Raw genomic sequence first — 23,409 nt, 5'->3', positions numbered from 1 at the left:
CTCTCCAGAAGGTGTGTCCTCATTGAAGAGCTGTGTCACCAGATCCAGGAGTTGTATGGGAACGTGAGAAGGTTGTGTGGCATTCATGGGAATGAGAAACCTCATCAAGTTCCACAAGTCCAGGTGCAAGGTGCTGCTCCTGGGTCAGGGCAGTCCCAGGTGTGAGTGCAGACTGGGACAAGAAGTCATTGAGGACAGCCCTGCACAGGAGGACTTGGGAGTTCTGGTGGATGGAAGTGTGTGAGCCAGCCATGTGTGCTCACAGCCCAGAGGGATAACTGAGTCCAGGCCTGCTTCAAAACAGGAGTGGGCAGCAGCTCAAGGGATTTGGTTCTCCCCCCAAAGGTTTCCTGGAGAAGCTGTGGCTGCCCCATCCTTGGAAGTGTCCAGGGCAGATTGGATGGGGCTTGGGGTTGGGATAGTGGAAAGTGTCCCTGCCCTTGACTGGGCTTTTGAAACTGGATGGATTTTGAGGTCCCTTCCAACCTGAACCTTTCATGTGTTCTATGAAGTAGGATGTTATCAGGGAGGTCAGAGACTCAGAAGTCTGAATTCTCCCCTACATCAGGAATCTGATGGGATCTGCACCACATCTCACAAGAAGTCAGAAGTGAATAAAAGGGGGAGACTGGAAAATGGTCACTCCATTCAAGGAGGAATATTCCTGTCCCTCCTGAAGACTTGACATTAATAATTAGCTGTGAGTGATTGTAGTGGGTGGCTCCCTGCTGCAGGGGACAGACACATCCATCTGCCCACCTGATGGGTTGTCCAGGGGAGGAGGTTATTGCCTGCCAGGAACTGGAACCAGAGATGTCATGGAAGGACTGCCAAGAGAGCTTAAAGGTCAAGATAAAGTTCATGAGGTTACTGATTACTGTTGTGGACAAAACAAAAATCCATCATTTAATGATGGCTAGAATAGTAAAATAATAGTAAGAAACAAGTATAAAACCACCATATTCTCTCTCCAGTTTCACTGTGGGGCATGACCTGCTCTGCCATGGGGCCTGGCATTAATTAGTGACTTTTTTTTTTGGTCTTAGATTGTAACCTCTTCTTTAGGGAGCTTTATGCTTTGTTTCATAAGACACAGCTGGAAAGCCCAGGGAATCCAGAGCTTGTTCAGAGGGTGTGGGTGGTGGTGTGTCTTGCTTGTTTGTGGGTGGGTGGGTTGTTTTCAGATGTTCCTAAGGAATCTGTTCTGGTGGAAGTTTGCAGATGTAATGAGGCACTTTGTTCCAAAATGTGCTGTGAAAATTTTTATGCTTTCTGCATGAAGTCTGTCCTGGAGTTGGGTATACTTGGATAGCTCTTTCCCTAAGTGTAGAGCAGACTTTTTTGTAAACTGCTGACCTATAAATTTGAGATTTCTGAGTTCAGCATTTTTGCATTGTCCTTGCAAGGTGGAAGACAGTTCTCTGTGAAAGTGTAACATTGGGGCACCAGCAGTGGCCTACTTTAAACAAAAGTTAGAAAATACTTTAGATTTTGTAACAATTCATGAGACATTGATGCTAAAAATAGCAGAAAATGCTTTTACGTGAAAATAGAATGGATTCAGGAATATGATAGAAAAAACTTGGGCATTTTAAATGACAGAAATAATGGAATCATAGAATGTTAAGGGGTTGGAAGAAACATTAAAGATCATCTTATCCCAAACTCCTGCCACGTGCAGGAACTTCTCCCCCTAGACCATGTTGCTTAAGGCCTTATCCAGCCTATCCAAATATTTGCAAGTAATGGCACAGTTACTTCTAAAACTCTTTTTTGGTACTGTTACATTTAATCTAGTGTTTGTGCTGCAGAGTAAGGTTTGCTGAGTTTGGGTTTGGAGACCCTGAGTTAAAATCTGGATACTTTAGAGATGCTTAATGGATATTGTAGCCTCTCAGCTCTGCAGGGGACTGGCAGAATGAACCCAGGTGGAAACTGTTCTGATTCTTTTGTGTGTCTGTGTGGTTTTGGTGTGCTTGAGGTTTCTGGAGAGTGTTTTTTGGGGTCCTTTTGTGCCTCTGTCTCTGCTGAAAAGGTATCACAGTGGTATAGGACAGAGAAAAGCACAAAATAACCTTTTGGTTAAAGAGTAAGATCCCACAGAAGTAAATAAAAATGAATTGTCCCTTATTCTGCTAAACTGTGGAGGTCTGGACCTGTGATCAGGGAATATGGGGTGGTCTCAGAAAGGAGAATGGGCAACCCAAGAGCAGGTCCAAACCAGTTAGAGCCATAGAAACCTGTTAAAGCCGTATTTTGTTCAGTGAATTGAGTTTTAAACCTGATGAAATTAGTGCTTAACCTTGAGTCACCTGCTGTGGGGTTTTCCTTGTTAGCAGAGTTGCAAAGAAGAAACTGTATTTATTTTTTTGTTGGATGTTTAGAAGTCAGTTGTAAGTTTGTTTTGCTATTTTAGAAGCCATTTCATGGGGTCATGGAGAGGTGTGCAGGAGCAATTATTCCTGTGTGTTTTGTGCCATGGTGTAGGGGGCCTTCTTCCCTATGTAGTGTCCTGTATGAGATTTTTGGTGTTCTGGTGACATTTTCCTTTGTTACCATTTACCAATCAAAAGGCCAGTCCTATGCTGGAGTACACAGATGCAGAGATACACAAAGATACACTTGTAATCAGAGTTTTGCAACTGAGTTTATTTCTGTTATGTTACAAGATCTGCTATGAAACAGGAGAAGGAAACTTTAGGAATTAAAAGGGGTCGTTATCCCTCGCTGCTGGATCACTAACAAACTGTTCCTGGTGAACTGGTGAGGCATTTCTGTCAGGCAGGGCATGTCATGGTCACTTTATGAGCTGTCACAGCAAAAACAAATCCACCCTCTGCGTGCCATAGTGAGTCAAGTGCACCTCTCCAGCCAAGATCCCTGCTATCACAGGCAAAACAGGGTGATGAAGTGATTCTTAGCAATCCTAATCTGCCACATTGGGGTTGTAATAATAATAATAATAATAATAATAATAATAATAATAAGGATATTTTTTGCAAGCTTATGTTGTGTTCTTGAAAAAGATATGATTCTTGCTGGTTTTGACTGGCTTTCTCTAAAGTGGGGCAGGTTGGCTCTCTCCTGGTGTTCATGCTGATCTTTCATAGAAGCAGTCTGGGTTTCTGCCTCTGGTGTTTGTCCTGAAACTCCCTTTTCACGTCAGTTCTGCATCTTGCAGTCCTTTCTACCCATCTTTGAATGTGCAGGAGCAATCCAGTGAGACCTCAGCCTCACAAAACCAGGGCACGACATCTCCAGAGCCCTGGGAGTGTTGCTCTACTATATTTGGAACCAGCTCTATTGCTTCTATAATAGGAAGGCTTCTGGAAGCTTCCTCCTTCCTCTCGCCCCAAGAAAGTAGCCTTTCAGCTGAGCTTTCATTAATTCACAATCTGCATGGCAAAACAGATGTAGTTTTATAGGCTAAATAATTCAGATGTGGCTCGTGGGTCACATGGCCTTGAGCGTGATGTGTTCAGGGAGGATTTTTGCCCTTGCCCCATGAGCTGAGGGTGCAGCAGCCACAGCTCTGCTCACGGGGCCTTTGCTACCCCCAGTTTGTCATTCAGGGCACAAGACACTGACAAGAGGTGCCAAGGCAGCTTTCTAGAAAGCAAAGTGATGTGTGAGCCCCGTGTGTTTGTCACCAGAGCTGCAGCAGCACTGCCCAGTGAGGGATTTACTGGTTTTGTTTTCCTCTTGGATCAAGCAGAACAAATCTAATGAGCCAGTTCTTAACTTCTTCCCAGCTGAGCAGCGAGTGATGTCCTTACCCAAATTGAGTAAGGCAGTGGAAACCTTTCAGGAATAGTTAAACAAGGGAAACACTTGTAATATTATTTTTCCCAATACTCATGCAGGGCTAAGAGGGTGCAGCAGAGCTTGTCTTTATTTTCTTTTTCCCTTCTGAGGTTTTTCCCTTTGAGGTGACAACTTAGTCCTACCAATGCTTACGCCACCTAGAGAGAAAGCATGTGAGCCACAAATGTGGAGCTTTTCATTCTTTATTGACGTGATCATGGAAGGAAAACAGGTTCTCCCTGTAGTGCTTCATTGGAATAAACATTTCACATGCTTATCAGTACAAGTAGTGCTGTTTGACAGCAGTGAGGAGTCAGATGTTGCCTTGGAGCCCTACATACTCATTTCCCTGCTTCTGAAACACTCTGGATTTTGCCCACTGTGCATTCAGAAGCGTTCCTTTCCATTGAAAGGACCTAAAATCCACTTTGTAGCAGGCATTTTCCAACATGATTTCAGGTGTGGATTGGAGATGGCTGAGTCTAGTCTGAGTGTCTGAGAACCTTGTCCTGCTGGGCCTTGTGAGTTCCTGCCAGGTCAGGGGTAAGTGGGTTCAGTTCTGACCACTTTGGGTTGATTCTGTCTTAGGTCCAGCTCCCTGAGCAGCTTTGGGTGGGAAATTAGAGAGGAGCAGTACTGATAAAGGGGAAGGTGTGAAAGGGCCCAGCTCCTGGTCTTTCCTCTTAAGAGAGGTGCTCCAGACCCCTCTGCTGATTCTGCTTACATGGACATCTTTAGTTTTCATTTAAATTGCTGCTCTGTCCGATGGGATCCAAGGATAGGAGCTTGGAGGAGCTTAGAGAAGGAAGGGCTGGAGTGAATTTGATGGGGAAATGAGCAAAGAGTAATGGTAACCAGGTCCTGCTGCTTTGCCAAGCAGAAGTGCCATCATCAGGTTTTGGTGTGGGAGTAGACACAGGAAGCTCCTTCACATTAATTCCATCTGGAACCCTGTGGCAGTTTCATTGCCTTTAGATCAGATAATACCAGATCTGCTTTGGCATAAATAGGGGAAGCTTGAGCACACAAAGTTTCACAAGGCAAATGATGCCTGTGATGGCTCCTTAAGGGTTAAAAGGCAGTTCTTTAGGTGTTTTAAATATGTAAATATTACCTGAAGAACAGTTAAAAAGAAATGGTTGTGTTGCTATAGGTGTCTTAAGAGGCTGTGGACCTGGTGTGTCAATCACCTCTCTGTCAGACCGAGCCTGGGAGCTGCTGTGGATCATTCCCAGTGGGAGTGTTGGGATGAGGAAACACTTAGTGCCAAAGCCTCTTGCTTAGAAGGATCTGGTGCTGTTATATGTGTCCTGAGGGGTGTTTGGGGAGGGAGGAAGGGGTGACTTGGCTGGGGGATGACAGAATTGCATGTCTGGTGAATTACTCTTTTGGAGACAAGGATCATATAACAACCTGAGCTTGAGCTCCGTGGTGGGAGAATAAACATGGAACCTGCTTCTTGCAAGAAAACAAGTACCCTTATCTTGCTATAAAGTCTCAGCACTGACTTTTTCCAGCCTAATGACTGCTTTTGGTATTAACATTTTCTGCTCTGAAATGCTGCTGATCCTGAATATGCTGATGCTCTTTGCCCAGCTGATCCAGAGTGACATCCCTATGGAGCATCCCAAAGCTTGCCCTGCATGGAGGTGGGGTGCTCAAATGTGTTTTTAAACATGTTTTTACCAACAGGGCAGTTGTTGCTCAGTTTCAGTCCAGAGGCCATGGCCTCCTCTCAAGAAAGTGAATTTTCTGAGAGGATGTGCCCACCCTTTGAACTGGTTTGTTGATCAGTTACTGTTGCTACAGCTAAAACACACTTGCACTTATCAAAATATCAAACGCTGTAGTGAATTGCTATGCAGATGGGGAGACCTTGACTGCAGCCTGGTTGAGTTGATACATTTGTTTTCCTAAGCTGCAGCAGTCTTCAAACCTGGTGATAAGACAGGGAATTTTGTGGGACCGTTCCCTGAGCTGCCGTCCGCGGCTGAGAGGATGTGATGCTTTCTGCTGCCAAAACCCAAGTCCTTCCCACATCTTGTGCAGAAAGGCATATGTTTGGGGGTGGTTTCAGAGAGGGGGAAGAACACGATTAGGGTTTTAACTTCCTCTTCTGTTTTGTTTCTCTGTGCATCTGTATTTCAGTTTTTTGGGCTGTACCCGACTATGTGCAAAACTTAACAAATCGGCTGCAGCTCCTGCTAAGGATCAGCCTTGGTACAGAAACAGTGGTAGTTAAAAGGCAGTAAGTATATCTGCTAGCTTAAATGCTGGGTTTTTTTTCCTCTTCCTTTTTTTTATAATTCACAAGCACAGCTTTTTACTCCTCACACAGTAGGAATTTGTCAGGAGCTTGCTGGCATTAATAGTCTATTTCAGCCTTTTTCTATAGCCCAGCAGCTACAGAGGGGGGGAAAAAGCATGCTTTGTATGGAGCTGTGGTTGGGTCTGTGCTGCAGTGCCCATCTGAACTTGGCTGTGTCTATTTTGTCAGCTTTTGCTTCCCTCTAGTAGTTGCTGGTCCCTTCCTAAATTCACGAAATCTCATCACACAATGCCTGTGCTTGGATCAGGGTTCTGGCTGCTCCTGACCTGAACCACTTCTCTTGATGGTTTTGCTTCTCGAGCTCTTTACTGCAAACAAGATATCTTTGGGTTTCAATTCTGTCTGGCTTTTCTATCTTTTACTTCTCAACTGCTGTCCAGAGGAGTGGGACTTGGACAAAACATGTGGTATTCCTAAGCAGGGATCCATGGAGAGGGTTTAAGCTATTGGAAAAGTGAGTGGCATTCTTGAAATGGTGTGGTTGTGTTTATTTGGGTGTGGATATAATCATGTTTCTGTGATACAGTTCCTGCTGAGTTTGAAATGCTAGTGTTAGTAAAACCAGAAGCAGAGCCAGACAAAAGACTGGAGAAAAGTCAGAATTTCAGTGACTCTTAGTGATGGTTCGTGGGAAAGTAACGATTTTGTGTTTGATTTTCCTAAAGCACTTGGGCACATGCTTTTTCTTGTCTGTGAATTACTGTTTGTGGATATATATCTTTACAGCATGAGAACATCAGAAACAGCTGGTTTTGTGCCTAGGTTTCACTCATAGAGAGGTAGGTCCTTGTTAGAGACTCTGGGTAGTCTGATGAAAATGGTGTTTAACTACAAAGCTTCAATTTCTGCTGTTGCTGATCATGGCAGCCTAATTCCTGGTCATCCTGAATCCCTGCAGCAGAGGATATGCTCTCCTCCTCCTCCTGCTCTGCCACTGCCCTGCCTTCGTCTTCTCCACCCCACACGTTTCTTAGCCTTGTGTTGAGCTCAGCAGAGATTTCTTCATGAAGACTGGAATGTGTTTATATAATATTTTATATATTATTTTAGGCTGCTGCTACTCAAATGTAGGCAAACGCTTAACCTCTTATTCGCCATCATTAGACGAACCGTGAAATTGCTGTAGCAGACATCAAGTCAGGTGGATCTAAACCAGCTTCTGCTTTTCCTGCCTGGAAGGTTCATCCTTCATCATTTTCCTGGCAAACCAAGAGCAGGTTTTCCAGCCAGGAGTGTTTAGTGGGAGCATTGGTTGTGAACCACACTGGTCAAGCTGTGCTGAGCTGGGTGTAGTGGGGGTTCTTCTGTGTGGGAGGTGTTGGGAAGGGGGTGATGTGAGAGGCTCAGTCTCTGCAAAAGCAGGGGTAGAGCAGCAGTAGGAACACTGGGCAGAGCTGCTGAAAAGGAGAGAACAACCTGCTGCACTAAATCACAGCTCCCTGGGGACACAGCTCCATAGTTAGCATCCTCAAATGGCATTCCTTTATTACGGCATCATTGTGCACGGTCCTCTGGAGAGGAAGCAAACGGTCTCTAAAACAATCTGCTGGCAGCTCAGGCTGGGCTATTTGAGGTTTTCCAGGGCTCTTTTGCTGTGTCACTCTTCCCTTTAATGTTCCAGCTTGAAGGTTGTTGTTCTTTCTCCATCAAAGTGCGTTAAAGTGCCGGTAAGAGTGTCTGCTCCAAGGACAAGGTGGGGAAGGCAGCAGCCAAGGGAGAACAAGAGATACTGCAGAACCAGCTTTGTTTTGGTGTAATCTTTCTTATCTGCATGTGATGCAAAGACAGGGCGGTTTTCACAAGACTTAAGAGGCTGCGTGGTGACATGTTTTCTGTCCTTTTATAAAATCCACCACGTTATTTTGATTAGAACACTAACGTAACTCCTGGCAGCCTCAAATCTCACTGCTAGCAGCTACTTCCCTCCAAAGCCTGATGTGGTGCTAACAAGCAGAGAGATCTTGTGCGTCCTGTTTACATGGAGCTGGGAAGACAGCGTGTTCCGTGGGAGGTGCCAAGGTAGCACTGCAGTTGGATATAAGGTGAAAAAACTCTGTGTGTGCAGACAGGCCGTGGTGGGGCGTGTTCATTTGTGTTTGGTGGTGTTCAGGAACTCCAGCTGCAACACTGGCATGATGGTGTTAAGTTCTTTTATATCTGAATATGTATCTTTTATATCTATGCATGCGTAGCATGTTTGTGTTTGTATATATTTATATTTATATCTGTATCTATTCTCTCTCACGGGAAAGTCCACGTCCTGATCATCTGTGCTTGTGATCTTCTGATGAATTCTCTGTTTTCAGTTTTTAGGTGGCAGAGACGCGGTGAAGCCGAGTGTGGGGCAGGCAGAGCTGATGGGGGAGCCTGGGGTGTAGCCCAGGATGGACTGGCTGTGACGACGTGCCTTAGCTGGAGAGGTTGTTACCATGAAGAGTTCCTGCAGAGCTGGCCTCCACAGGGAACCGCTGAATGCCACATCCTCCACCTTCCATCAAGTCAAACGGTACGAACAGACTGGCTGCTCTGCCTGCAGCTGAGGATTCAGCACCGATTTTAGCCTTCTCCTTGTCCTCTCCTATTGTCTTGTGCTGTCACTCAAACATTTGCTCTAAATTCTGACTCTGGGGTAGTGTTTAAGCGAAACGTTGTAATGGCTTAAGGGCAGAAATGTTCTTTGACGTTTTTATTTGATAATGACAACTACAGATTTGCTGCAGCTGGTAGTGTACTTGCAGAAATCCTTGGGTTTTCTAGCAACAGCTGTAAATTAGTTTGGGAAACATGACTTTGAAGTAAAACTTAATTGGCAAAAAGGATCATCAGAGTAGGCTTTAAAACATGCAGGCAGCTTAAAGCAAGTGGAAATGCTGGCAGTCATTGTTGCGGTTTGTCTTACTATGGACTAAGTAATTAGATTAGTTTAAGCCCAGATTTTGCATTGCTCACTCTCCTGTGTCTCTTATTAAGGAGAAATGCACGATTGATTTCAAACACTTGTGCTTATGTGACAATTAAGTGAATGCCTCTCACTGTGTCTCCTTATAGGAACACCGTGCAGAACAACTTGTCCTCATGCAAATGCAAGGACATGCCAGTTTGATGGAGTTCAAACTACTTCAAAATATATGTGTATTCTTTTTTTTCAATTCTTTTTTTTGAAACCAAGGCTCTTAAACTTCCTCAGTCTGGAGGAAGAGTGCCAGCTTTTTGGTTTCCAAAGGCTGTGTGGGTTTAAAGGAAACTTTTAACCTTTGTTCTTTGTGGTTGTGTAGACAGCATATACTTGCTATGTTAGTCTCATGGTAATTTAGTGCTGGAAAAGACTTCCTGGGTCACCCAGCTCCCTGCTTTCCCAAGCAGGATCTCATAATCCCTTTTGTGAACTTAGTCCAGCCTCAAAACATTTACATCTTTTCTTGCATCTTTTCTTCTCTCCTCCTGTAGATCAAGCCATTACTGAAGATGACAGATCTTGCTGTGCAATTAGGAATCTTCTTTTCTTTCCCAGCTGAACATTCATGGCAGTTTATAGACTCAAATGAGTTTCTGTTCCTCTATTTTCCTTCTGCCTAAGGACCGCTGCTTATTTTCTGTGGTTTACCTCTTCTTCTGCATTCTGTAAAAGGGGGTTGTGACCATCACCTGTGGTTTTGCTAAGTGACCCAAGTGTTCTCTAGTAGCTTCTTGAGTAGCAATTCCTGCTGTTCTCAGTCCTGTGCTGTGCTCTGGAGCTGCTCTAACTTTTCACTGCTGTCACAGCATCACCTGCACTTCCCTATTTAATGGATGTCTCTATGGTGGCCAGTTCACCTCAGTTCCAAAATTTCTTGGTGTTCCTCTTGCTGGTGCATCACTGCCTGCATTTCAAAACCCTCCTCAGTTTGTGTTACTTGGAGCTTTGTGCCTCTCTGTTATGGAACTGCCTCTATTTCTGTGGGTGCAGAATTAGTGCTGAGGTCATTCCTAACAAAATCAGATGTTCCCAGGGCTGATTCTTGAGGCATGTCTTTGGTTTCCAGGCTGGTATTTTCTTATTCAGCATCACCTGGGGCTGTCTGCTGCTAAGCCAACTCCTTTGTCTGTTTTCCCATTCCTCTGCCAATCTGTCTTAACCAGTAAATCTCTTTGTGCTCTCTGAAGTCTATGTGAGGAAGATATAGTAGATTGGTCTAAAAAGATGGCTTTTTTTGAGAACCTTGAGGTTAGTCTGGCATATTGAACTATTCCCTCTTCCCCCTTTTTCTCTGTGTCACATTAATCCTCTTTGCTTGCAAAGCACCTTTATATTGGAGTCAGAATACGAGCCCTGGAGAGGCTGCAATCATTCTTCTCCTCTTTCTCCCCTGCAGTGCCCCCTCCAATGTGCCACATGTTTATTATCTCCTATTGTTGCCTTTCAAGAGGTTTATAAATCCTGTTTCTTGGCCTGCAATGCATGAGCCTATCTGGTTTGGATTCTAAAATTGGGATGAGCCAATCCTCACAATTTTTATGAAGCTCTCTAATCCTCCTCCTGCCGATGCTCTTGTTCAGATTAACGCCTGGGCTTTTGCCCTCACCATCACCCTTACCTTCCCTTTTTAAAAGTGGTGCAAAGTCAAATTTGGTGTTTCGTGTTGTAGTCTTGATCTCTGCCCTGCCCTTGCTTGCAGCCCTGTTTCTCTTTTCTCTCGCAAACTGAAAAAAACCGTTCACTATTTCTTTGTTAAATATCTCTGCAGTGACTTAATGCTGCACCAGTTCTCATGTTTATTCCTGGACTTTTTGATCTCTAAGGTAGAAGTTTCCAAGTGATGTGACCTGAAACTTGTGTCTGCTTCTGGTGTCCTTCACAAAGAAGGATCACATCCAGTTGGAGTTTGGATCTTGTTTGGGATGTGTTCTTAATAATGAAATCACCTTCTGACTCCTGGAGAATGCTGTGTGCAGTGAAATCCTCCCCAGCACAGCTGACTTCATGAACCAATTTCTTTCAGTCTTGAGTTTCAAAAGGGCAACCTGATAACTTGCCCTCAGCTCTACTTTTACTTGTTTATTCTTTTGAATGCTGAGTCTGTTACTGAGTGTGTGGTCCAAGGTTAATTTCTGCAACCTTTCATGTGTTCTCATTAAGTATGCACAAAAATGAAGGCTATAAATAGCTTCACTCTGTGTTGGTTCATTAACACAAGAAATTTGTTGCACTGTGATATGAAGAAAGGTCTTGGTCCTCTTGTACTTTATAAATCAGGAATCAAATTAATAAAGGTAAAACATTTTTGGAATGACACTTGTCACTTACCTGTGCTGCTCTGGGCAGCTTTCAGCTGAGCAGAAGCCCACCAGTTTTTATCTTGTCCCTCTATGATTTCCTCTCAACCACAACCACATGTGCCATCCCATCATCTCTGAGCCACATGTTTCTGGAGCAGCTGATAACCTTGAATTCCAAATCTTTCCGTTTCTTTTGTTGCCTTCTGCTTTGTCATCTCTGTGTCGTGTCTGGTATGGTTGGGAAGCAGGGCTTTGAGCTTCCTGAGGCTCAGCACAGAATTGCTGCTACATCTCTCCCTTCACGGTAAGTGCCTTTATACAAAAGCCTGCCAAAGCAGTGGCACTTCTTTCTGTACAAAATTTAGGAAGTAGCCAGGGCAACTGTGCTTTACTGAAGGGTGTGTGTGTGTGTTTAGTGTAAAACGTGTTCAAAACATTGATGGGTGGGAGCCCTCAAAGTGGAGTGCTCTGTGTTGGGTTTGGGGCTGCATGCTGTCACCCCAGTCTCTGTGTGCTGCAGATGATGGGCTTTGTGGGATGGGTTTTCTGGCTGTGCTGTGTGCAGCTGTATTTGGGTGTTGTCTCCCCCAGAGTCAGGTTATCTGAGCACCTGACACAGGTGAGCAAGCTGGGGAGGGACCCAGCCTTAGGAGTTTGATTCTTACAGTGCATTTGGCTCCTCTGCTCTGCTGGGCCAGCTCTGCCCCACGGTTTTGGCATTCTTCCACTTGCCCCAGGCTGGCCACTGGAGCAGAGAGCTCTCCTTCAGCAGCCACATGCCTTCTGTTTGCCTTCAAATCCCGCTCTAATCCTTGCTGGCTCTCCCTGTGCTGCAAGAGGCATTTTGGAGGTGTTGGGAAGTGGGTCAGGAGCAGTTGCTGCTCCAAGGGGAGTGGGTTTTCAGGAAATCAGATGCTTCCACAGCTGCCAGAGTTGAACCCACCCCTGCTCTGGAGCTTCCCAGGCCTCCTTTCTCTGAGCTTGGACCCTTGCCATGCTCCAGAACAAACTCCACGAGTAGCAGAGCTCCTTCCATCCCGGGACTTTCCCGCCCCGGCAGAATCCATGGAATGCCTTTGAAGCAGCTCTCTGTCTGCTTTGTTTTGCCCTGGCAGTGCAAAGGGGATGGAAATGGTACTGGAGATCGAGCCCAAAGGACCCACCAAGCCCTTCCAGAAATAACAAGTGGTTGACCGTGGTTAACTCCCACTCTGTGCTCAGTCCTTGCTAATTGTCAGTGTCCTTTATGGAGGAGGAAAACTCTATGGACAGAGAACTGGGATGCCAGGGAAGAGGAATGCTTTACCAGAGGTGTGGGGTTTTTATTGTTATTGATGTTTTTTCCCTTCTCTATTTTTTTTTCTTTTTTGGCTCTGTCTTGTGTTAGTATGTCCTGAGGGGTTTTTCAGAGTTGTAGTTGGCACTGGGTGTGCAGTCAGCAACACGAGGAGCTTTTGTTGATTGGAGTTGGTGTTTACAAGGAGAAATCCATAGGAAACTTGGGGGTGTTTTGATGGAATTTTTCACCCTAATAAAACCTTCCGGTGCTTTCCTCAGAAAACTTGCAGTGTGAAAATGTTGTTTGTGAAGATTAGGCTTTTTTGTTGTTGTTCTTGCTGGCCAGAGGAAATCTTTTGGCTTCACTGGGCATCATCAGAGTCCCTGAGTTGGGAGCTGGAGGGGGAATTAAGGCTCTCTGTGGACCTTACAAAGGAGCTGTGAAAACTGAGTGTTTTATAAGATTTTTTCCTCCAACTCTGGAGTTTCCACTAAAGCAAATATATTACTGTTTTAGGCTGCTGTGATTTAGAACATACATAAATACAAAAGGATGCTGGAAGATTCTATCCAGCTTGGCAAGTAGAATCATGGAATGATTTCGGTTGGAAAAGACCTCGAAGGTCCATCTCATTCCAACCCATTGCCATGGGCAGGGACACCTCCCACTAGACCAGGTTGTTCCAAACACCATCCAGCCTGGATTTGGACACTTTCAGGGATAGGGAGTCCACCAGTGGGTTATGGGTCTTCCCTTGGGTGAGGAAAAAAGGGTTGTGTGTCTGAGCACATATAAAGGAATATATTTCTGTATCAGCAATGTGTAGTAACCAACTTGATAAAACTGCTGTGGAAACAAGCTGTAGTTAGGACTTATAAAAACAGCAGTGTCATTCCAGCAGTGCAAGTATCCTGTTTTTCAGACATGGCTGATTAGAAATAGAAAAACTGGCCCCTTTATTTCATCAGCTTAAGGATGGAATAACAATATAAAGGCAGCACTGCTCGTTGTTTCAGCGCTGATCATTCCTGGCAGAATTCTCTTATCAGCAATTTAAAACCGCACATTTGGGATTGAAAACCTTTTATGTTTGCTCCCGTGGACTTCTGAAGAGTCGTTGTCTCTAAAGATAAAATTAGAGAGCTTGATAACTTAAAGGGTGGAGGAAAGCAAACAGAATTATTCTGGAATGAAGTGTCATAGGGAATATGTGATTTCACCTTTTAACAACTATTTTTGGTGGTTTTAAATATTTAAAAGCTTACCTGCAGCTGCCACAGCTCTCTGCTTGCCAGCACTAAGAAACAGGGGAGTCTGTGGGTGGGGACTGGGCTCTGGTTCATCTTCAAAGCAATTTCTGCTGGGAAGCCTTGTTCTAATTCTAGAAGTTAGAGATGAAATGTGCTGCTGACGTGCAGGGAAGGAGCTGTGATTGCCTAAAAGTTCATTCTCAATGTCCACAGCAAAGGATGTGTGAGGTGGGGGCCCGTTTTTTCCAAGTGACACTTTCAGGTAAGGTTCATTGCTAAGATGGCTTTTAAAATGAAAGTTCTCTTCCCTGCTGCTGGAAAACTCTGAGGCAGGTGGCAGCTGGTCTTGTGGAGTTTGCAATGCTCTTTATAGCTGTCTGAAGTTATTAGATGAAGGTTTTCTTTAAATCTGGATCCATTAAAACATGTGCAATGAACTGAATGCTGAATTCAAATGAGGCAATTATTCTGGCAGTAAAACTTTTGACTAAGGCATAATTTTGTTATGTAAATTATAACTTTTCAACCTTAAAAATGGTATTGTTGGCTTAGCCAGGGACGAACTGAAACATAGGAAATATAACCTTAAACAAGAAATTTGTAATAGGTGAGGCAGAACTTTACCCTTTATCTTTCTCCATAGACCAGAAATAGCTGGGAGCAGCTGAACCAACTCTGCTGGCTGAACATGTCCCCTGAGCCTGTTGGGATAACCAGTTTGGTTCTGGTTTTATTCATATAATACATGCTCTCACCTCCATTTGCAGCTTCTCTTAATGAAGGGTGTTGAGCTGATTGTCCTGCTGGATTCCTGAAAACTGCTTGAAGAAAGCCTTTTAGAAACAAGCTCAGCTCATCTTTCAAACACCTTGGCATAAAAACTCATGAATGAAATTTGATCTTCTGCTCCTGGCTCAGGAGATTTCAGCATGCAAAGTCGTGTTTTAATTGTATTCACCTCTTCTCCCCAGGGTACGGTGGCGAGCAGCCACCAGAGCTTTTCTCTCTCCAGTCTGGGAAATGTCCTTCTGGAAGGGAAGGGAGGGGAAGGCTGCAGGCACTGTTCTCTGCAGCAGTTTGCTGCAGTGCTTCACCTGCTGCTCTTCTGGGCTGGGCTTTAGCCAGGCCACATCAGTGGCCTGACCCTGCTTCACTGTGAAGTACAACCAGAATGAGGCAGCCCCTGTGAAAAACGAGGCCAAAGCAAGCTCCAGCAGGCTCGATTTCCCATTTTTCTCTCCATGCATCTATTTCAACGCCCCAAAGTTCTATTTTTATGAGATTATTTTAGTTTTTAGCATCCTACTGAGGAGGAAAACAAAGTAGCTCAGCTGCATTTTGCAGAGGAGACTAAATTGGGAGGTGACCCAATTCCAACGAGCTGGAATTGGCACGCAGGAGGCACGGGGAGAGAATTAACCCAGGGGCTGTGTAGATGTGTCTGCAGCACTGGGATCTTTTACTCCCACAGTCTCTAGGTGAGATGCAGGTGGTTTTGGCATTGTCTGGTAGCAAGAACCAGATGATGGTCTCCCTAAAAAATCCAGAGGGAAGGAACATAACATCTGCCTTTCCAGCAGTTGCTTCCTGGCCTTGAAAGCCCTGCTGGGACCAGAGAGGTGCAGAAAGGTGAACTAAGCCCTTCCTCCTGATGTACCTCCCCAAAATCTCTGTGCCTGCCCTCCCTTCTTGTCACTAGGGCCAGAAGGAGGAACCAAACCTCCAGGGACAGCAGTGGTTAGGCAACACAGCTGCTTCTAGTCCTGGAGGCTTCCTCTGCTTGGGCAACATCACTCAAAAACTTGTTGGACTTTATAGACCAATGAATTGAGGTTTTTAATTAAAAGCTGCTTTTAGGCTAGAAATCTACAAAGTTACTTAAACTTAAACAAAGTTACTTAAACAACTCTCTTGGTGTTCGCTCTCAAGGGAAACACTTTCAGTGCCTGAAATGTGTCTGTGTCAGCTCATGATGAATGTGCCATTGAACCTGCAGCTCTTCAACTCTTGAGCACAGATCATCCCTAAACACCCTTTGAGTGCAACAACTCAAAGATTACCATGGAAACATAATCTATAGTTAATTCTGTAATGTGCTTATGTGATACAGCTGGGAGAAGAGCTTGGAGTCTCCTGTGTGGCAGTGCCCCGGGCTCTGGCGTTCCTGAGCTTTGAATGGAAGGTGACTGTGGAGGTGTGACAGAACAGAGGAGTCTGGGGCTGCTGCTGCAGTGTCAGCAGCATCCAAAGGGTCCTTCACAGCTCTGGAATTCCTGACTCTAAAATCCCATCCTTGAGAGTGGGTGTCCTCAGCTGGTGTCATGCTGCTGTCACTTTGGGGGGTTGGCAACGTAAGGGCTCTTATGGGAAAGTCACCAAATTTGCCATTATCAATATGCTGAAGGAAAGGTTTCGTTGCCCAGAGAAGCTGTGGCTGCTTCTTCCCTGGAAGTGTGCGAGGATGGGTTGGTTGGGACTTGGAGCAACCTGAGATGTAGTGGAAGGTGTCCTGCTCATGGAAGGAAGCAGAACAAAATGATCTTTAAGGTCCCTTCCAACCCAAACCACTGTGTGATTTTGAGTGATACTAGGAGGTTAGATATCTCCTGGGATCTCTGGTTAATATAATTACTCTTGCTAATTTCCCTTTTGAGCTTTAACCACATTTTATCTACCGAAAGGAGCGTGTGTGGTAGCTGATGTCCAGATAAACCTGTGACCCTCGTGTGCCTTAGAACTGGAATAAGGAATGAACAGGCAGAAGGATGGCTCTAGCTCAAGAATGAACCACTAGCTATGTTTTCACAACTGATACAATTTAAACTGTAGGATTTCTCCTTGCAACTGCCTGGAAACAGATTTCTCCGATGGGAAGTTCTCTCCTACTGCAGGAAGTTCTTCAAGGGTGGATACTGCAGCCTTGGTGGCTCTTTTCCTTTCTCATGTGGTTCCTCTTGAGGTGTGGGCTGGTGCCTGCTCTGGGCCACCTTCTCTAATTCCAGACAGGCATATTTTGCAACTATAACTTCTTCCCTCTCTGTTTTTTCAGGGTTTCTGGTATGCACTTAAAGCCATATCTCAAGTTACAGAAGAAAGAGCGATCCCCAGAAATAAGCCAGGATTCCCTGCGAGGCCACCAGGGACCAACACAAGGAGAAAAATACACCAACTGCAGCAAACTGAACGTTTTCCCCAAACCCTCCCTCGTGACTCCATCTCAGAAGCTTCTGGGGATTATTTATCCAAATACTATGTGCAATATGAACGGGAAGGGCCCGGCGGACGGTCCAAGCGCAAGGGAAAAGAAGAACGCCCTGTCTGCGACGATCCACCAGGGAGAAGAAGGGGAAGGGCCGCTGGATGTCTGGGCTGTGGTGAAACCTGGCAACACCAAGGAGAAAATCGCCTTCTTCGCGGCGCAGCAGTGCAGCAGCAACACCCGCGCGGGCTCCATGAAAATCAAGAGCACGTGGGACATCGACGGGAGAACGGCCAAACGCAGGAAAAAATCGGTGGATCTTAAAAAAGCCAAAATCCAACTGGAAAGAATGAGGGAGGTGAACGCCAGGTGCTCCCAGCCGGAGCCTTTCGCCTGCGGCATCGAGCACTGCTCGGTGCACTTCGGGAGCGACAGCGGGGAGGGCGCGTTCCCGGGCCGCTCCCTGTCGGTGATCGAGATGGTGGCGTTCCTGGAGCAGCGGGCCAGCGCCCTGCTGGTGGACTGTGCCAAGACCTGCACGGCCGCCTCTGCCACCAGGCTGAGCGCCCAGTCCAAGGCCACCTCGCCAGGCTCCGACCCCTTCTCCTCGGGCGGGGCGTGCGAGGCGGAGCGCGGCCCCGGCGAGCCCCAGGGCGAGCCCGTGCGCGTGCTGGACATGGTGGCCAAGCTGGAGTCCGAGTGCCTGAGGCGGCAGAGCGAGCGCGAGGCCGGGAGCCTCTCCCGCAACAACAGCTTCCGCAGGAACGTCGGCAGGGTGCTCCTGGCCAGCGGCACCCAGCCCGAGGGAGACGGGGGAAAGGGGGTCCCGGCTCAGGGGGACGGCCTGGGGGAGGCAGGGGTGGCAGAGGCTGACTATGGAGGTCACTGTGGCCCTCTGGGTGCCACCGAGCTGTGGGATGGCGGCGCCTCTGCTCGGCAGCCGTTTCCTTCGGGGCTGGATACCCGGGTGGGGAATGTGAATTCGGGACTTGCCCACGCGGTGTTGGCGATGACAGCTGGCAGGAATGACACTGAAACGCGGATTGAGCCTCCCAGGGCTCTGCTGTCCCCATGTCCAGCTGCTGCCAGGCTGCCAGCGGATCCCTTGCAGAGCAAGAATGCGACTGTTGATTGTATGTCGAAAGAGCCTGTAATTTTCCCAAAGCATCCTGCTAGGAAGGAGCCCTTATGCATCAGTATATCAGTCACCAAGACAGAGGAAGGGTGCAGGAAGGAGAAGCTCTCCAGTTCTGGTGAGGATTCACTCCCAGGGAGGCTGTTTTTCCTCCAGGGTGAGCAGCCTGCTGCTCACGAGCAACAGCCACGGCGGGAGAGTATCCAGGAGAAGCCAGGGGAAGTAGCCCCAAATGAGGATGAGGATGCTCTGGCATCTGCTAGATCGTGTGTCAGAAGCAGTGTCCCTACAGAGCCATCAGCCCCTTCTGTCCCTCCCACAGAAGGGGCTTTGCAAGTACTTGATGCTTCCTGCCTAAAGCGGCAGGTTTCACATGACTTTCTGGAAACCAGGTTTAAAATCCAGCAGCTTTTGGAGCCTCAGCAGTACATGGCCTTCTTGCCTCACCACATCATCGTGAAGATCTTTGGCTTGCTTCCCACCAGGAGCCTGGTTGCCCTAAAATGCACTTGCTACTACTTCAAATTCATCATCGAGTACTACAACATCAGGCCGGCGGACTCGCGCTGGGTGCGCGACCCTCGCTACCGGGAAGACCCCTGCAAGCAGTGCAAGAAGAAATACGTGAAGGGGGACGTGTCCCTGTGCCGGTGGCACCCCAAGCCCTACTGCCAGGCCCTGCCCTACGGGCCTGGCTACTGGATGTGCTGCCACCGCTCCCAGAAGGGCATCCCGGGCTGTAAGCTGGGTCTCCATGACAATCACTGGGTCCCTGCCTGCCACAGCTTTAACCGCGCCATCCATAAGAAAACCAGAGGAGCTGGAGCAGAGGTGGAAGAGGAATATTAGTGCACAAACACTTTCCTGCAAGATTGTTTAGGATAGGAGGAGGAGATTCTCATGCCTTGTGCTGTTTACAGTGTATATAATTGTCGTGATTATTTTTTTTTTTCCCCCACAGGGCTATGAAACTGCACATACTCAAACACAAGAGCCTTTACCTTTTAGATTAAAAGAGAGCTTTTAGTCCATCTCTGTAAATAACACTATAAAAACTAATTGTACATACAGAGTCTACAGCTGGCTGAACAAGGTAACCCCTACAATGCAGCTATCCCAGTGTTGCGGCTATAGGTGTGTGTGTTTTTAAGTGTCTTGTTTCAAAATCTGTATATCCTGTATAATATATGAATGTTTCTGAGAAGAAACTCTAAATAGGTAAAGGTCAACTTGTTTAAAGAAGCTGCAGACAACTTAACTGGACAACAAACTTTAGACTATAGAGCAGATCCATTATATTAGTGTGGCAGTGGATTAAAAAAAAAAAAAAGAGGAATATTATTGTATAGTCAGAATATAAAAAAAAAAAAATTCTTGTCTACCTTACCCATGTTGTCTGGTTGGGTTTTTGTTTTTTTTTTTGGTTCTTTTTTTTTTACATAAATAAAATGTGCATTCTAGATCTGCCTTACCAGACATTCTCTTGTAAGACTTTTGCCCCAAAATAAAAATGCTGTAAAACACGTGGCAGAAACTTGGTGCTGTGCTGTAGTTCAGACGTGCAATGTGCTTTCTCTAGCAAACCTGTCCTGCTAACAAAGAAACAAAAACCCCCAGCTCTCTAGTACTTGGAGAACTCCCTGCTGTAAGAGTCACAGATTCCAGCTTTTCCTTTCCTTCCTGCCAGCCCTGTGTGCAGCAGAGGCTCCTTTCATCGGGAATTCTGGTGCTAGGTGTGTAAAGCTTGCAAAAACTTCCTTCTGCTTCTTGGCTCTTGTGTGGGCACCTGCCCCATTCCCTGGATGCTCAAGGACGGAGTGTGGGTCCAGCAGGATCAGTGTGGAGTTGCCTTGGCTCTGTGGTGTGCCAGAAGCTTTCCTATCTCTCTGTATGGAGTTTTCCCTTGCAAGAAGAATCCTTGCAGTGCTTTGCCCTGCTGTGCTGCAGCCCTTGGCCTCTCCTGCCAGTGCTGTGGGTCGCTGCTTTCCAGGGGAATCGCAGGGGTTTGTGCCGGATCAACGGCGATTCCTCGCACTCGGAACGGGAGCGGAGCGTGGAATCCGTGGCAGAATTTCCCTGGATCCGTTCCTGGCCTGCCATGCTGTGAGCCAGACCTCAGCCTCCCGTTAGAGCCCTCGCAGGGTGGATGGTTTGGAAGCCTGGGAATGGACCTTGTTCAGTCCAGCAGCCGCATCCAGCTCCGTCAGGGGAGCAGCAGCCGCTTTCCAGGGAGCCCAATGGAGCAGGGCAGCCGTGCCTTTGCCCTGGCCACGTCTTTCTCTCCCCCACTTGGTGCTGTTGCTGTTCCTCTGCCCCTTCTCAGGGCACGGATGGACTCCTGGCTCTCACCATTCCAGCTGGAGCAGCCAAAATCTCTGACCTGGTGCAAGAAGAGCTGGTGCCACCTTCCCTCGGGGCTCACCTCGGGCCTTCCTCTGCCCTGCCAAGCCCAGGGAGCCGCTGGAAAGGGCAGGGATGGGGTGGCCCTGTGCCTGGCTCATGCTGTTGTCTATCCTTTGGTGCTGGATCAGCAAGGTGTGGAAAACTGCTGCCTGTGGGGGCCAGGCTGAGCCACCCACCTCCACCTGCCCTGGGCTCCCAGGGAGTGACTCACCTGGTTTTGGAGCTCAGGAGGACAAAAGAGGGTTTTGAAGGCTTTTGTTCTTTGACAGTGGGAGAAGGAAAATCGAGCCCTGGCAGCCTGAAATGTGGGTTTGGTGAGCTCAGGCTTTTCAGGGAGGTTTAAAGGATGTGCTGGTTTTATATTTTGCCTTCACCTGCTCCTGCCACCCACCGGGTGTCAGCCACCCCTCCCAGAGCTGCTCAGCCTCCCTGCACTGCAGACATGATGACAAGCAGGAGGAATGAAATTAGGAATCTGAAAGAAGGGTGTGGCTGCCTTGTAATCGGCTGGGAAGGGGGAGAGGGAAAGCGAGATCCCTCCTTAATCCCTGACTTCATCCTCTAACAGGGTGCAGGCTTCACCCAAACTTCCATCTGCTCCCTCAGCTGCGCCCAGACCAGCAGCAAAACAACTTCCAGGCTGTTGTTTTGCCAAAGCCATCGGCATCAAAGGCCTTCAGCTTAATTTTGATTATGGGAAAAGAAAAAGAAGCTGCTTTCCTGTCCCCCCACCCAAGACTGTGGAAAACTTGAGGCTGACAGCAGCGAGGAAAGTCCCTCTGAGGCTGGAATGGAGTGGCAGAGGAAAATATTTTGTAATTAGATAAGGGGCCAGTGAGGTCATTTTATTTGGAACAGGGTATGAGATTTTGTTGAACAAGGGGAAAAACGAGGATAAAATAATATCATGAGGCTATTTTGTTCTTGGAGCAGGTAAATCCAGAGGACAACTTGCTATCTACCCTACTCCATCTCCCAGGCTGGCTGGGGAGTGTGGGCAGGTTTATACATCATTTATTACGTTGTCTGCCGGAACTGTCCCTCCTGCACAGCATTGCTGTTAAAAATTGTTTCATGGAGCAAGCTTTTGCAGCCAGAAGTGGGTTGGTTCTGAATGTTGCCATGCTGAGCTGCCTGCAGGCTTTTTTTTTTTTTTTTTCCTGTAACATTGTAAAATGCAGATTTCTGTTTCCTTAAGGGATGGTTCAGGAAGAAGCCAAGGTCTGATCAATGTTAGATTTTTGGTTTTTCTTCCTAAGAAGCAATTAAAAAAAAAAATAAAATCCAGTGTTGGATTTACAAAGTTCAGTGTTTAGAACTGAGGATGGAGGACTGCACCATGTGCTTGACTTCCCTGCCTGGGAGCATTTGGAGTGTCTGGACTGAATTTCCAGATAGGCCTGCGAAGAAGTTGTAATAACATTTCCATTGTCCATAAGCTTCCAGTTCTCATCAAGCTCTGGGGCTCTCCTGGCATGGCCAGCACTGAGAAAGCTGCCTGTGGCTGAGCCTTGTGGTTGGGTTCTTGCTCCATCCTGGCTGTTTCTGCAGCAGCTTTTCCTTTTGCTGGGCCCTGTTCCCTGTGGAGAAATCCTGGGATGCTGCAGCAGAGTTCAGTTCCTTGTGTTGGACCCAGGTCCCTTCCTGCAGCATCTGCCCCTGTGCCCTGGAGCAGTTGGTAAAGCCACGGAAAAGCTCCAAGGGCTGGAGCCCCTCTGCTCTGGAGCCAGGCTGGGAGAGCTGGGGGAGTTCACCTGGAGAAGGGAAGGCTCCAGGGAGAGCTCAGAGCCCCTTGCAGGGCCTGAAGGGGCTCCAGGAGAGCTGGAGAGGGACTGGGGACAAGGGATGGAGGGACAGGACACAGGGAATGGCTCCCAGTGCCAGAGGGCAGGGATGGATGGGATATTGGGAAGGAATTCCTGGCTGTGAGGGTGGGCAGGCCCTGGCACAGGGTGCCCAGAGAAGCTGTGGCTGCCCCTGGATCCCTGGAAGTGCCCAAGGCCAGGCTGGGTTAGGGTTGGAGCAGCCTGGGATAGTGGAAGGTGTCTCTGCCCACGGCAGGGGGTGGAATGAGGTGATCTTTAGGTCTCTTCCAAGCCAAACCATTCCAGGATTTCACACCTGCACAAAACTGCACTGCCAGATCCCAGCTGTGTCTCCACTCCCACTTCTTGCACGGTGGAAATGGTGCTGAAGCCTCACCTGGGGCTGTTTCTCCTTCCCACCTGCCTTTGGCTGGTCCAGGCAGTGCTGGTGTAGGGACAGGTGAGGGCATTTTCAGGCTGCTCTCCTGCCACAAACCACAGTGGGCAGAGCCCAAAAGCTGCTGCTGCTGGTCCTGTTTAAGCAGAATTGGCCTGAGCATTGTCTGCATGAGCTGAGCTCGGCCCAGACTCTGCTCTGCCGCTGGCCATGACCCGACTGTGCTGTGACCGAGGCCATGAACTGCCCCAGCTCTGAGTGCAGGAGCCCCAGGTGGCTGCTGCTCCCAATCCCGAGTGTCCAACAGCCAGGAATCACAGGGCCATCGCTCCTTCCCATCTGATACATCACAAAAAATGCAGTGGGAGGGGTTATTTCTCCCCCCTTGGTCCAGCAGCCTGTGACCCATGGGCTGCCAGGGCCCGTGGGCAGAGCCTTCCCTGCCACTCTGACACCACTTCAGCAACTCCATCCTTCAAAAGTCACCTTCTTGCATCCCAAAACGAGCCTGTAACGAGGAGCCTCTGCATGCAGAAAGAATCCAGCAGCTGC

The 23,409-nt window shown here is 47.4% G+C and overlaps 1 protein-coding gene across 11 annotated transcripts in view; it reads left to right on the top strand.

The window, feature by feature from the left end:
• The window catches only part of FBXO34 (F-box protein 34), a 39,196-nt gene extending 19,421 nt beyond the window's left edge, over window positions 1-19,775 (top strand). For 4 of the 11 annotated variants that reach the window (XM_015631285.3, XM_015631283.3, XM_033514908.1 and 1 more), the window contains 2 exons: window positions 8,440-8,639; window positions 16,968-19,775. In XM_015631285.3, coding sequence (XP_015486771.1) covers window positions 8,563-8,639; window positions 16,968-19,101 — 2,211 coding nt within the window. In that variant the 5' untranslated portion in view covers window positions 8,440-8,562 and the 3' untranslated portion in view covers window positions 19,102-19,775. Of the gene's footprint in view, window positions 1-5,952; window positions 8,640-16,967 lie in introns of all 11 variants that reach the window. The other 7 variants (XM_015631276.3, XM_015631277.3, XM_015631278.3 and 4 more) reach the window with 3 other exon arrangements.
• The last annotated feature ends 3,634 nt before the right edge of the window (window positions 19,776-23,409 follow it).

This window comes from Parus major, chromosome 5 (assembly GCF_001522545.3).
Source record: "Parus major isolate Abel chromosome 5, Parus_major1.1, whole genome shotgun sequence".
Classification (NCBI taxonomy): Eukaryota; Metazoa; Chordata; class Aves; order Passeriformes; family Paridae; genus Parus; species Parus major.
This window is presented reverse-complemented; position numbering and strand designations above follow the sequence as displayed.